This window comes from Idiotropiscis lumnitzeri, unplaced genomic scaffold (assembly GCF_059441095.1).
Source record: "Idiotropiscis lumnitzeri isolate Australia: NSW breed Sydney's pygmy pipehorse unplaced genomic scaffold, RoL_Ilum_1.0 HiC_scaffold_40, whole genome shotgun sequence".
NCBI lineage: Eukaryota > Metazoa > Chordata > Actinopteri > Syngnathiformes > Syngnathidae > Idiotropiscis > Idiotropiscis lumnitzeri.
Window position 1 is genome coordinate 1,447,493 of NW_028283578.1, and position 13,555 is coordinate 1,461,047.

Genomic DNA, 13,555 nt, shown 5'->3' on the forward strand with positions numbered 1-13,555 from the left:
TAATTTTTCGCCTTTGAATGTAAAGGTGAACCAGTGCTGGCTGTCAGGGTGGACCTCAATGCTCCAAAAGGCATTACTGAGATCCACAACTGAGAACCACTTGGTTCCTGGTTGTAGCGAGTTTAAAATCGTGTGAGGATTTGGAACATTTGGTGCGCGGCATTGCACTGCTTTGTTTACTTCGCGCAAATCCTGGATTAACCTCCACCTATCTGTTTGTGCTTTTCGAACTGGGAATATAGGTGTATTGCAGGGTGATTCTGGGCATAGGCGTAAAATTCCTGCCTTTTTTAGCTCATCAACAACGGGTTGAATGCCTATTTCAGCGTCTTTTTTCAATGGGTATTGTCGTATTATCGGTCGATATTCAGTTTTTCCCTTTATAATTACTTGTGGAGTGTTTTTCATGAGTCCAACGTCAGCAGGTCCAGTACTCCACAACCCGGATGGGAGATGACAAATGGCATCTTCCTCATCAGGGGTGAGCACATAAACTTTGGCTAATCAGCTGAAGTGGACTCGTGGAATTGTTTCAAAACCCCATCGAACAGGCAGTCGAAACCATTCTGATTCGGTTTCTTCAATGTCAGTGAATTTTCGTGATGGAACCCAATTTTCGTGTGGGATTGTTCCGGCTAAATCATTTATGTCTCTCCATTCCTCTGTTTTAGGCTTTGCGAGCGAAATGTGCGGATGTTCGCCTGGAGGAGGTAGTGGTTTCACTTCGGGCCCAAGGCAAACAGTTGCAAAGCACCACTTCTTCCTCCAGTAAATGTGACTTATTTGTATTCTCGGTTCAGTCAATTTCAGGAACACTTTGGTATACTCGGGGTCAGCGCCCGGGCATTCTTTGTATCTGATGGTCACATGCAAATTAGCCGCGTGTTGTGTGTCACCACCTGGTTGGACTCTATTGCGGGCCACTTCCATTATTTTTTTGACGTTTTGTTCTCCTGAGTCCAAATCTAGCGACCAATAATAATGTGCACCATCTTTTGAGAACTTGATTTTTGCTTCAATTCGTCCCTGTTTGTTCACTGTAATGTTAATGTCCAATTGTGTCATTGCATCACGGCCTAATAGATTGAATGGGCACCGCGGCTGCAAAACTGCTTCCACTCTTGCATTTTTAGCTGGGTCATCGGGACATTGTAACTCAATCGTCTGCGATAGGACGAAGGGTACCACTGACCCGTGTGCTCCGCGCATGTAAACCTTTTTTCCGCTTGGTTTAACTGACGCGGCGTCCCATTTGCCTAACACAGTTACATCAGCACCTGTGTCTACAAGGGAAACAGTTAACTTTCCTTGGACTAGCAACGATAGTTCAGGTTTTATCATCGGTTCAGTTTGATGACGCATTAAGTAATTCTCAAGGTCAAACATATGTTTAATATCTTCCTCAATGTCTTCACTGCTGTCACTGTCAGAGGGGGAATCCAGAGGTTTGGACATTAACTCGCAGTCCGAAGCCCCTCTGGGATCCCGGCCTAGTCATTCATCACCAGATGAATCGTCAACACGGCGTCGACTAGGCTTAACCTTTCCCCCACACTGACGAGCGAGATGACCTTTTTCACCGCAATTAAAGCACTTGCCATCTTTGAACCACTGTTGTTGCTTGGGTGACAATTTGGACAAGTCAAATGGATTTCTTTTTTGGTATTTTTTCCCACGTGATTTTTCTTTGTTGTCACGACTCGGTCCCGAAAAATTTATGTTTATAACAGGACGTTCTGTTTTTTTCTTTTTCTGTTCGACACGTTCATAATTTCGTGCATAATTTAGGATTTCCTCCATTTGACAAGTTGGCCAATTCAAATTATGTTTTTTTACATAATTACAAATTTCTGGTCGAGTTTGATTCAGGAAGTGTTGCTTTAGGTGAGAGTTAAACAACTCTCGCTGATCCTCTGGAATTCCGCCGTGCAATTTGAAAACAGTGCGGAGTCCGTGGAAGAAGTCGTCCACGGACTCCTCTGGTTTCTGGTTGCACTTCACAATTTCCTTTGGATCAGCGCTTTTTCTGAACGTGTTGGCGCATCTTTCCATAATTCGGCATAACCATCCGCCGTCGGGACGTGTCAGTTCTTCATAGGGAATGAACTGTCCATCATTTCGTCTCGGATTAAATTGTTGAACTATGGCGCCATATTTAGATCCTGTTGTTAATGCCAATAGTTTTAAAAATTCCCCTGCATTTAGGCGGTGACTATGGACCATATCTGTCATTTCAATAACGAGCGCATCAGCATCATCATTCGGGTTTGGGAGCGATCTCGCAATGTCTCTAAATTCGGTTGGGGTCCATGGCCTGTACACAAAAATAGGGTCACCATTTTGAATTGGCATTTCTACCATTGGGTAGGCCTGAAGTTGGTAATTATCATACGGTTGACGACTCGTGTCCGGCACCAGTGGAGTGGTTGGATCAAAGGTACGATTCCACTGTCCCACTGAACCTTTGGAACGGGTCTGATACTGATTTTGGTCATGTTTTGATTCGTATGATTTTTTCCATTCTGTTTGTTCATCAGGTATTTCACCTGCAATTTGGGAATATGATGGCAAAGACGGATACAACTGTTGTTTGTGTGTTTTTGGCATCATATTATCAGATTCCGCATTTTTGGTTGGAGTGTGACTTAGTGTAGTTTGTGTCACAGTCTGGTCCTGACCAATTGATTTAATAATGGTAGTTGTCAAATCGTTATCCGCTTTCTTTTTCTTTTCTGCACTTTTACGACCTTGAATTTGTCTCGCCCTATCAAGAAGGGCTCTGCAACAAAACCACTGTTTACCGTGGGTGTTGTCTTTTCTCTTCTGTTTGTCTTTAAGAGACAACTTACTGAGAAGCCTATCTAATTCTTCAAAGTTGTCAACATCTCCAGAAAATCCATATTTTTTCTGCCACTTTCCGGTAAATTTTGTCATTCCTTTATTTTCAATTTCAGCCAACCTACATTTTTCTTTTATTTCAAATTCGGAAAGTGGACAGTTAATTTCCTTTGTCAATTTTGCCGCCATTTCTGACGGTCTTAATTGTTATGGTGTCTAGTTATGGTTCCTCAGTGTTGAGAAAAATTCAAAATGCCTGACTTTGGGTTGAATACCAAGCTTCTACTCCCAATTTGGAGCGGGTATTCCTGGGTGTTTTTACTCACAACCCTCGGCCAGTTTAGATTTCTCAAACGTTGGACATTCATACAATACACATTCACACTCACAGATTGATCAGTTCTGTGTCCGTGAAAATAGATAAACTATTTTCGTCTTCTAGAAATAACAAGCGTTGTACTATCACTTCCAAATATAGTATTAATTACGTCTGTAATCTACCAGAAATAAGAACCCCTAAATCTGTCTTCCAGAAAAAACAACAGTCAATTCTGTACTGTCCGAACAGATATAATCAACTACACTTGTACTCTCTACCAGACAAGGAATGCCTTAATCTGTCTTCCAGAAAAACAACAGTTAATTCTGTACTGTCCGAGTCTTCCAACAAGTTAATTCTCCTTCCAAAATAGCAAAGTTAAATCTGTATTTCTTCCAGAAAATAACTAAGCTAAGATGTACTATCTCTTCGGGTAAAGGAAATCCCTTAAACCCTACTATCCTTCAAAAACCTGAAAACTCAAGTTTTTTACTATCTGTTGTATACAACCACTGACCTGTGACAATCTCTCCGCTGGTCGAGACACTCGCGGTTCGTGGATGAAGTCGGTGCTCTCTCCGGTGGAAGATGGCCGAGGACCGGCCTCCTGGAAGAGAGGACTTTTCACGATGGCGCCGTTTTCAGTCGTCGTCAATCGTCCACCGCAGATCACACGTTTTCATCCGGCATTCGAAGGACCAAGTAATGTTAAAGATGTTTCTATCAAAACAAGCCTGAACAAATGAATCAACCAGCCAAGATTGTCTTTTGTCACACGCGTGGAGCAGCCCTCAGCAGTCAGAGGAGAAGCTGGTGCTTCCTGCTCCCCACATGGTTTTTATTTGCATCCTAGCATAAGCAATTTGAATATGCAATTCATACAGAATGGAAAAACTTGACATTTGACTCCATCACACTCTTCCAGCCTATTCTAATGGTTTCAGATTACAAGACATCTTTTGGTGTATGGTGTATTTTCACAAGGCCTGACACATACAAGTTATCTTTCTGGCCATGACGATATTGTTGCTTTCGAGATACCTAGCCTTGTGCTGAACCTCCCTAAGTCATAAGTTACGGCCTTAGAAGCGAGTGAGTCTCACTTTATCTGCTAAGGGTCTAAGAGGTCATCAACACCCCAAGGGAGGTGTCTACAGAAAAGGGTTCTGGCGTTGGGGAGTCACATTCGCGAGGAGCCGTACCTGGCACCCATAGGACAGTTCAATTTGAGGCCAGAAAGATACAAATGCATGTGCAACAAAGGGGGCCTGTAAGATTAGTTATAGTTTGAAACTTGCTAAGATGACAAACTAAACAACAAAACTAACAGATGAACATACAAACTTAAATTTCTTTAACAATTGGTTTATTCGACACGTTGTAAAGAGGTCACGTTGGTTAAATCTCCTACAAAGGAGACACCAGACTAAGAGGTTTATACAGAGTTACAAGCGGGACAAAATGTATTTAAGAGGAACTGTCCTCACTTGAGGCCGAGGCCAGATCTGCTGACCAGCATGATGGTCACCAGCTAAATGGGGACACCTCAGGTGAGATTGGCCGTGCCATGCATCAGATATTTCTGGCCCGTTGGGGTCGATGTTGCTGTGTCTTTCAGGTGGGGAAGGGGGAGACAGGCCTGGTCTATGTGGCCAGGGCGAGACGTGAATGGAGTGAGACCTCCGGCAGTGACCCATCCAATAATGTCGACATTACACAGCTGTTCCAGTTGGCCGTCCACAAGGGCGTGCACCTTCCAGTGGCAGACATCAGGCGAAATAGTCCATGAATGAAAAAATGCTAATCGGCCTAAGTAAGGAAAATATGGGATTGGATTAAGGAGCGTGACTAAAATTGTTGTACTTGCAGGTTTAGAAGGCCAAGAGAGATAAGAAAAAAGGAGGCAGCTGCTCCTTCCACTTCTGCTGCTTCTGGGCAAGGTTCGGGTGACGCAGCGCCACAGCAGACTGGCTGCTGTCCATAGCAGGCCAGTCAACGAGGTTGGGATTGCAGTAACAGAGGTATGGGTGGTTACAGACGGGGGTTGTGAGTGGGGTGTGCTCTGGCTGCGGGGTGTGGGGTCACTGGGTTATGAGCTGTCCATGCCGAGCCACTTTCTGGAATGTGCCATCCTCCGGTGCCATATCTGTCACAAAGAGCTCCACCAGCGCAGGGGGCGCCACCGTTATCCACTCCCAACGCACTTGACACAAACCCGCTCGTACCTCATTCCATGACAGGGGGCCGCGGAGCTTCAGCGTTCGAGGACTAGCAGGTCCTAGCATTCCGGGGACGGTGGATGGACAAGTTTTCGATGGTGCTGGATATTGGGGCAAGCTATGAGCTCCTTCCGCAACCCCCACTGAGCCATGTGGACTCTCAAGATTGCCTGAGTCACTGCCATTGACTGAACGAACACTGGACTTTGAGTGGCATTCCCGGATGGGACTGAACTTAACTGAGCACATCCGTCAGAGAAAGCATATGTCGTGCTCTCTTCCTTCCCAGTGGCTGAACTGAACTGAAACATTTGAGGGCAGCTCTGAAACCTGGTTCCCATCCTCCCGCGGTGGGTATGCCCTGTTCCTGCTCTGGTCTGAGTGGTTTAGCAACCGCCACCCTTTCAATTCACCAATTGACATATCACATTGTACATGTGATCACAAACATGATTTGGTTTATCAAAAATGCACTCATCCAAATTTAGTCATGAGTGCATCTTGCGTTAGAATTATATATTTGTTATGTCTACCGGCGTTGCCTCGCACGCGTGCCTTGTCCCTGAGCAGCGGAAATGGTATGAATTGTTTACTTTCGCCGAGCCACAAATTGCATTGAATATTGATGCCCGTCATCATACTAGAGATCTAGACCCCATAGTTGTTGAATACTCCGCGTCACAATCGGGAGATCATATTTCAGCACCGACTACAAATTCTTTGGTTTTGGGAACATTACTAAATTTCTAAATTTCCAGAGAAGGGTCGCTCGGAAATGGTAGTTCTGTGTGTGTCTCTGCTAGAGGTGTTGTGGACCCAGGGCCCGACTGATTTGGGGCTCGGCTCCACAGCTCCGCGATTGTTTTTACTGTCTCTACCCCCTCCCCCAGTTGACAGAATCAGTGTGGGCACAGCCTGTAGGTGGATTGAGCCAATCATGAGACAATAGGAGGTGAAGACTGCAGTGGTCTTGGAGCGGTCTATGTCTTGTAGAGCACCTTTTCTTCCCGTAAAAAAAGAAAAAATAGAGGTTTAATTCGGTATCTGCGTTATTATAGTTTTGGGATTTTTTATTTTAAGCATAATTGGTTACTATTTAATTTGGGTTGCTTTAAAATTTGTCAATTAACAGTCAAAATTGGAGCGTCAGCTCGAGGCTTAATTTGTAATCTCGGAACACAGTTAGATATTTGAACTCAGTGAACTCAGCATCACTGGAGTCGGACATCACTCCGTACATCAACCTCCGGGTGCTTTCCCGGAGGTGGACTCAATCTCGCTGATAAAGACAGTTTAGAGTTCTGGCTAGAACCTCACACGCCATCCAATTGGGAACTACAGGACAAAAGTGGTACCATAACTCACAGTTGCGCCCGGCCCCAGTATTTGTGCCCGCCAAGGTTGAGCTTAGAGGTTGACCGCCCGGACGGGCAGGTCAAGAGAGGGAATGTGTAGATGGCATGAATTGGATCAGAGTCAGACACTTTCGAGTCTGAACAAAGACGATGACGATGCAAATGTTTAACATATTGACTATTTTGCTTGCTGGCGTGTGCTTTGTGTGGGCGATGTTGGCGTTTGAACATAGGATGGGGGATGACAGAAGTGATGGAGTGAAAGGAGCATGTAATGGAATGGTATGGTATGGAGCAGAGCGAGATGATGGTAAAACGCTGACACAGACACAACAACTACTGCTAAATCTGAAATGTAAACAACCGACACAGGTGAACACTTTGGGTGACAATTTTTAATTGGACACACCCATGGAATGATGTGGGAATAAAAAAGAAAGAGCCTATTTTTGACACCCAAGTTGCAAAACAAAAGTTCACCTGCCTAAAAGTTAAATGGGACTGGTCCTGGGATTGGAAATCTCCAGGAGTCATGGTGTAATGAAAATGTGTCTTTGCCAGTAGGAATCCCTCTCGCTCATGATGATGTTTGGCTGTGGTGTGGAGAGAAAGTGCTGTACGATAGGCTTCCCACCAATGCCTCAGGTAAGTGCGCCCTGGTAACGCTGATCATGCCAGTTAGTGTGACAGCCTTAGATCTGGCCAAAATGGAGTGGGAAGGTGTTGGACAATGGGGAAGAATCCCCTTCCTGAACAGGAAGAGAAGGGACATGCAAGAATGGTTGAATGCAGGAGATCCCACATATATAGATGCAATTGGAGTCCCAAGAGGGGTCCCTGACGAGTATAAATTGTTGGATCAAATTGCGGCAGGATGGGAGAACCTTTTAAAGATAAAGATAAAGATAAAGATGTCCTTTATTAGTCCCACAATGGGGAAATTTGAAGTGTTACAGCAGCAAAGATATAGATCACACAGAGTCGGCGGCGTAATGTAGCCGTTAATGTGTAACATTAGCAGCAGACATTCATAAAAAGCATGCAAATATACACAGTATAAACGTATCTAAGTGTAAGGAAACACTCCTAATGCCTGTCCATTATACAGAGGGGGAAACACTGTAATGATAAAAACTACTGAATGATTGAAAATACTGCAATGATAAAGATATTACACTGATAAAAGTACTGTAATGGTGAGAGTACTGAAATGACAGGAAAGTACTGCAATGATAGAAAATACTGCAATGATAAAAGTACTGTAATGGTAAAAGTACTGCAATGATAAAATATACTGCAATGATAAAAGTACTATAATGGTAGAAGTACTGCAACGATGGAAAAATACTGCAATGATGAAGTATTGTAATAGTAAAAGTACCGCAATGATAGGAAATACCGTAATTATAAAAGTACTGCAATGATAAAAGTACTGTAATAGTGAACATCCTGCAGTGGTAGAAATACTACAGTGATAGAAGTATTGTAATAAGAATACTGTAATGGTAAACAAAATACATCATTGGTCGATGTTTAAGTACACCCTTGGCTGAAAGTAAAGTAGTAGTGTATATTGCATTCTAGGACTGCACAATTGCACTAATGCCCTCCTGTTTGTAGGCCTGACCCAATGTTCTTGTTAAAAAGTCTGACAGCAGTCGGCAGGAAGGAGCGGCGAAATCTCTCTTTGGTACAGCGAGGGTGTAAAAGTCTGTCACTGAAGGAGCTGTAAAGTGTTCTCAGAGTGTCATTGAATGGGTGGGCTGGTTTGTCCAGCATTGATGACAGTTTTGCTGTCATCCTCCTGCCCCCCACTGAGTCCACAGAGTCCAGGGAGCAGCCCAGGACAGAGCTGGCCCTCCTCACCAGTTTGTCCAGTCTCTTTTTGTCTCGGCCCGAGATGCCTCCTGCCCAGGAGACCACTCCATAGAAGATGACTGATGAAACCACCGAGTCATAGAAGTTCCTGAGGAGTGTTCCCCGAACGCCAAAGGACCTCAGCCGCCTGAGTAGGAAGAGTCTGCTCTGACCCTTCCTATAGAGAGCGTCTGTGTTGTCGCTCCAGTCCAGTTTATTGTTCAGATGAACACCCAGGTACTTGTAAGTTGAGACCCTCTCAACGTCTGTTCCCTGGATATTCACTGGTGCAGGTGGAGAGTGCCGACGCTTGCGGAAATCCACCACCAGCTCTTTGGATTTCCCAGCGTTGATTTGGAGGCGGTTCTGCTGACACCAGTCCACGAACCCCTGCGTAACCCCTCTGTACTCCCGATCGTCATCGTCAGTGATGAGGCCGACAATCGCAGAGTCATCAGAGAACTTCTGCAGGTGACAGGTTGTGGAATTGTATTTGTAGTCCGAGGTGTAGAGGGTGAACAGGAAGGGAGCCAGCACAGTTCCCTGCGGCGCTCCCGTGCTGCAGAGGAGCACGTCAGACACACAGTCCTGTGTTCTCACGTACTGTGGCCGGTTTGTGAGGTAGTTGTGAATCCATGTGATGAGGTGGTGGGCCACTCCCGCCTGCTCCAGCTTGTCTCCCAATAAGGCGGGCTGGATTGTGTTGAAAGCACTTGAGAAATCAAAGAACATGATCCTCACCGTGCCCCCCGCCTTCTCCAGGTGGAAGAGTGAAGTGTGGAGCAGGTAGATGATGGCATCATCCACACTGATGCCAGGCTGGTATGCAAACTGGAGTGGGTCCATTGAGGAGCTGACCAGGGGGCGCAGATGGACGAGGACCAGTCTCTCCAGGGTCTTCATCAGATGAGACGTCAGCGCCACTGGTCTGAAGTTGTTGAGCTCCTTCGGATGGGGTGTCTTTGGAACCGGAACCAGGCAGGATGTTTTCCACAGCTGGGGGACTCTGCCCAGCTTCAAGCTCAGGTTGAACATGTGCTGGACGATTCCACACAGCTGGTCTGCGCAGGATTTGAGGAGCTGGGAGCTGATCCCATCTGGGCCTGCCGCCTTCCTCGCCTTCATCTTCCTCAGCTGGTTCCTCACCTGAGATGTTGTGAGGAACAAGGCTGAGCAGGAGGAAGTGGTGGTTGTCTGATGAGGCTGGGAACTGGAGCCTGTGGAGAGAGAGAGGGGCGAGAGAGGGGGAGAGAGGGTCTTGTTCGCAGTGGCAGGAGGGGTGGGTGGGGGCTGCATCAAGGAAGCCTGAGCGGGGTCAGACATTTGATCAAACCTATTGAAAAATAGGTTCAACTCATTTGCCCGCTGAAGCCCCCCCCCCTTCTGGGTCTTACCTGCTTGTCCGTGGCCTGAGATGGTCTTCAGGCCCCTCCAGACATCCCTGGCATTGTTCCGCTGCAGTTGTTCTTCCATCCGCATCCTGTAGGACTTTTTCCCCTCTCGGATCCTCCTTCTCAGCTGACGCTGCACTCTCTTCAGCTCGTCCTTGTCGCCTGAAACAAAAGCCCTCTTTTTCTCCTTCAGGAGAGCTTTAATGTCCGGTGTGATCCAGGGTTTGTTGTTGGAGAAACATCTTACAGTCCTGGTGGGAATGGTGTTCTCCATGCAGAAGTTAATATAGTCTGTAACTGTGTCTGTTAGACCATTAATGTCCTCACCGTGAGCTTCGCTGAATACCTCCCACACAGTTGTGTTGAAACAGTCCTTCAAGGCCTCCTCGGCTTCTCCGGACCATCGCTGAACTGTGCGTGTCACAGCTGGCTGCCTGCGGACGAGAGGTTTGTACACAGGCAGGAGAGCAACCAAGTTGTGGTCAGCTTTGCCCAGCGGGGGGAGGGGCAGTGACGTGTACGCCTCCTTGGTGTTGGCATAGAAGAGGTCCAATATTTTATTGTCTCTGGTTTGGCATGTTACATATTGTGTGAATGAAGGCAGAGAGGATGAAGGAGAAGCATGATTGAAGTCACCAGAGATAAGGAACAAGGCATTTGGGTGCTGTGTTTGTAGCCTGCTCACAGCTGCATTCAGTACATCACAGGCTGTCTCACCGTTAGCAGAGGGAGGCACGTACGCCGCCACCGCGATCACATGACTGAACTCTCGCGGTAAATAGACCGGACGCATGCTAACAGCTATCATCTCAATGTCCCGACTGCAAAGTTGATCCTTAACAGTTATATGCCCAGGGTTACACCATCTATCATTAACAAACACAGCCAGCCCTCCCCCTTTTCTCTTACCGCTCTCCAGTGTCCTGTCCGCGCGTAGTATTTGGAAGCCGTCCAATTCCACGACGGCGTCCGGTGTTAGCTCTGTTAGCCACGACTCCGTGAACACCAGCAAGCTAGCCTCCCGGACAATCCTCTCGTGCCGGGTTAGCGCTGTTAGCTCGTCCATTTTGTTGGGGAGGGATCGAACATTCCCCATAATAACGGACGGGAGGACGGGGTGATATCGTCTCCTCCTTGCCTGGCGTTTAGCCCCCGCACGACATCCCCGTCTCTTCCTCCTCAGCTCGCGGGGAATATCGGGTCTCGCTCCGGGAGCCCACGCGGGGTTAGCACGGAGTGCTAACAGCTGATCTCTTGTGTACACGATCGATCCGTAGCGCCGAGTTTCGTCTCCGGACACGATCGCGCAAAAAACAGCCCCCAACAGTAGTAAAACCACCGCAAGTTGGATGTCCATTGCTGAGGTGAGGTAAAAATAAAATAAAAAAGGGTAAAGGGAAAAAACACACGAAAAAGGCTCAATAGTGAGCCACGCTGCTGTAAACAGGCAGCCACTCGCGCGGCGCCGGAACCGGAAACTGTTCGTTACAGTAAACAAAAATGTGGACCAGATTGATTATGTCCACTATGATGTCCAACGATTGGCGAACTTCACCACCTCGGCACTCCAGGCAGTGCATGAGCAATTGGCTGCCACATCTCTGATGGCATTCCAAAATAGAATGGGCTTAGATATGGTGTTGGCTGAAAGAGGAGGCGTGTGTAGTATTTTTGGGGATCAGTGTTGTACTCTGATTCCCAACAATACATCTCCTGACGGTCGCCTTACCAAGGCATTGGAGGGTCTGCGCACGTTAAGTGACAAAATGAAGGAGCACTCAGGTGTGGACACCAGTTGGTACTCTGACTGGTTAAACATCTTTGGCAAATATAAAAGCTTGATTGCATCAGTACTGATTTCTATCGCTGTGTTTGCCGCTATTATGGTGTTATGTGGATGTTGTTGTATTCCATGTATCAGATCATTAACTGTTAAGACAATTGAACGCACGTTGGGGCCGCTCCCTCCTGGTGGCCAGGACATGATGATCCCTCAGAAGGACCCCCAGGAGGGGGAGACAGCTGTGGCCCTCCGGGAGTCCGGGATGTGAGTATGTGTAGATGGCCTCAGCGAGCTGAGGCCATGAGGAGGGAATGACATTTTCTACGGATTTTCCACTAGAATGACATTTTCTATAGATTTTTAAGTTTGACTAATTTTCTATTGATTTTTAAGTTTTACTAATTTTCTATTGATTTTTAATTTTTACTAGTTTTCTATTGATTTTTAATTTTTACTAATTTTTATTGATCTTTAGTCTTTTACTAACTCTCTATTGAGCTTTACCTCACATTCTATTGATTTGTAAGTTGTTACTAACTTTTCATTGTTTGATTTTGAGCTCGTGTGTAACAATAAAATAATGGGTTCGAGTGATGACCTCAGTTGTCTGAGGTCATGAGAGGGAATAAAGGAGTGGAAGAGTTTAAACCTGGCTAGTTTTATTCGATGTCCTGCATGTTGTGTCACTGTTATTCTGTGGAATGCTGTGTGTGTGGCTGGTGAAGCTGGACAAAGAAAGTGAAAGAATGTGAGGTTTGGGAGGTTTTAGGTCGGTGCCTGGCGCAGACAGATACCTCGAGGGGGAAGGGATGCACAAGAAACTGGACCCTTCAGCCACAAGCAGGAGGGGCCACCACTTGAAGAAAGACCAATAAGAGCAAGCTAAAGTTAACTGCAGGATACACATAGCCAATAGAATCATGCCAGGATGCCTTTGTCTCTGTGCCATTTGCATATTGTATAGGATGAATCATTACTGGGCAACTCGGGTAGTACATTCGCTGGTGGCAAGAGAGGTGTAGAGTTGTATTGAGAGGGACCCGAGACCCAGGTGCCATGTAGAAAATCTGTATTGGGAATAAATCCACTTTGTGCGTGAAAATGCCGGCTTCCTGATACCTTTCTATTGCAGAACGAGCGCGCATATTGTTGGATGAGTGAGAGTTGGGTAAGGTCGCAAATTGGAGTCAGATTACTTATTTGAGTTTACATTGGGTTAATAATAATAATAATAATAATAATATTCCCTTTACTAGTCCCACAATGGGGAAATTCGAGATTCGAACCCAGGCCTCCTGGGGAGACTGGATCCTGAACGCTGCGCCTTAGACCACTCGGCCATCCTGGCAGCCAACAAGTTAAATTCTAACATTGATATAAAGATAAATTCCAACATAATGAATCAGTCAAATATCAATAATAAGAAGACAAAATGAACCTAATACAAATAAATGAATGCTTAATAACTCCCCTGCACATGCTCCTAAAAATCCAAACCTTCACCTGTAAATAAAACGTCCCGACCTGAAGACATCTTAATGTTATTATTTTGTTATACACACAGCGCCGCCAAGTGGAATCAAAAATTTGTTTTTATTTTAATTTTCACATACTGCACGGTGCCCTTTTGACGAATCCGACTGAAAATTAGTCAGAAAAGACTCAAGACAATGGTCTTACTCTCTGCCGAATTTTGTGACGTTTTGGCAAAAGGCGTGGCTATTACGGTGCTGACAAGTCCGATTGTACTCTGTGGCAACAAAAGCTCCGGCAACATGACTCAGATGATCCTA

At 45.9% G+C, this 13,555-nt stretch overlaps 1 protein-coding gene across 1 annotated transcript; it reads right to left on the reverse strand.

Annotated features, from left to right (window-relative positions):
• Nucleotides 1-1,490: 1,490 nt before the first annotated feature.
• On the reverse strand, nt 1,491-11,269 carry LOC148315778 (uncharacterized). Its single transcript, XM_088287340.1, has 6 exons — nt 10,889-11,269; nt 10,307-10,413; nt 9,983-10,141; nt 9,643-9,805; nt 1,901-2,106; nt 1,491-1,554 (listed from the first exon to the last, which is right to left on the reverse strand). Exons 2-6 carry the CDS (start codon nt 10,381-10,383, stop codon nt 1,491-1,493), a joined length of 669 nt encoding a protein of 222 aa, XP_088143466.1. The 5' UTR covers nt 10,384-10,413; nt 10,889-11,269.
• Between the last annotated feature and the right edge of the window lie 2,286 nt (nt 11,270-13,555).

What these genes read in the sequence shown, in the direction of transcription:
- LOC148315778 (XM_088287340.1), bottom strand. Translation starts at nt 10,383, where the DNA reads ATGGTCCGGAGAAGCCGAGGAGGCCTTGAAGGACTGTTTCAACACAAC. An exon ending in CTCAGGCCACGGACAAGCAG is followed by an intron (nt 9,806 to 9,982) that starts GTAAGACCCAGA and finishes CTCTCTCCACAG; the next exon opens with GCTCCAGTTCCCAGCCTCAT. An exon ending in AAATCCTGCGCAGACCAGCT is followed by an intron (nt 2,107 to 9,642) that starts GTGTGGAATCGT and finishes AATGATGGACAG; the next exon opens with TTCATTCCCTATGAAGAACT.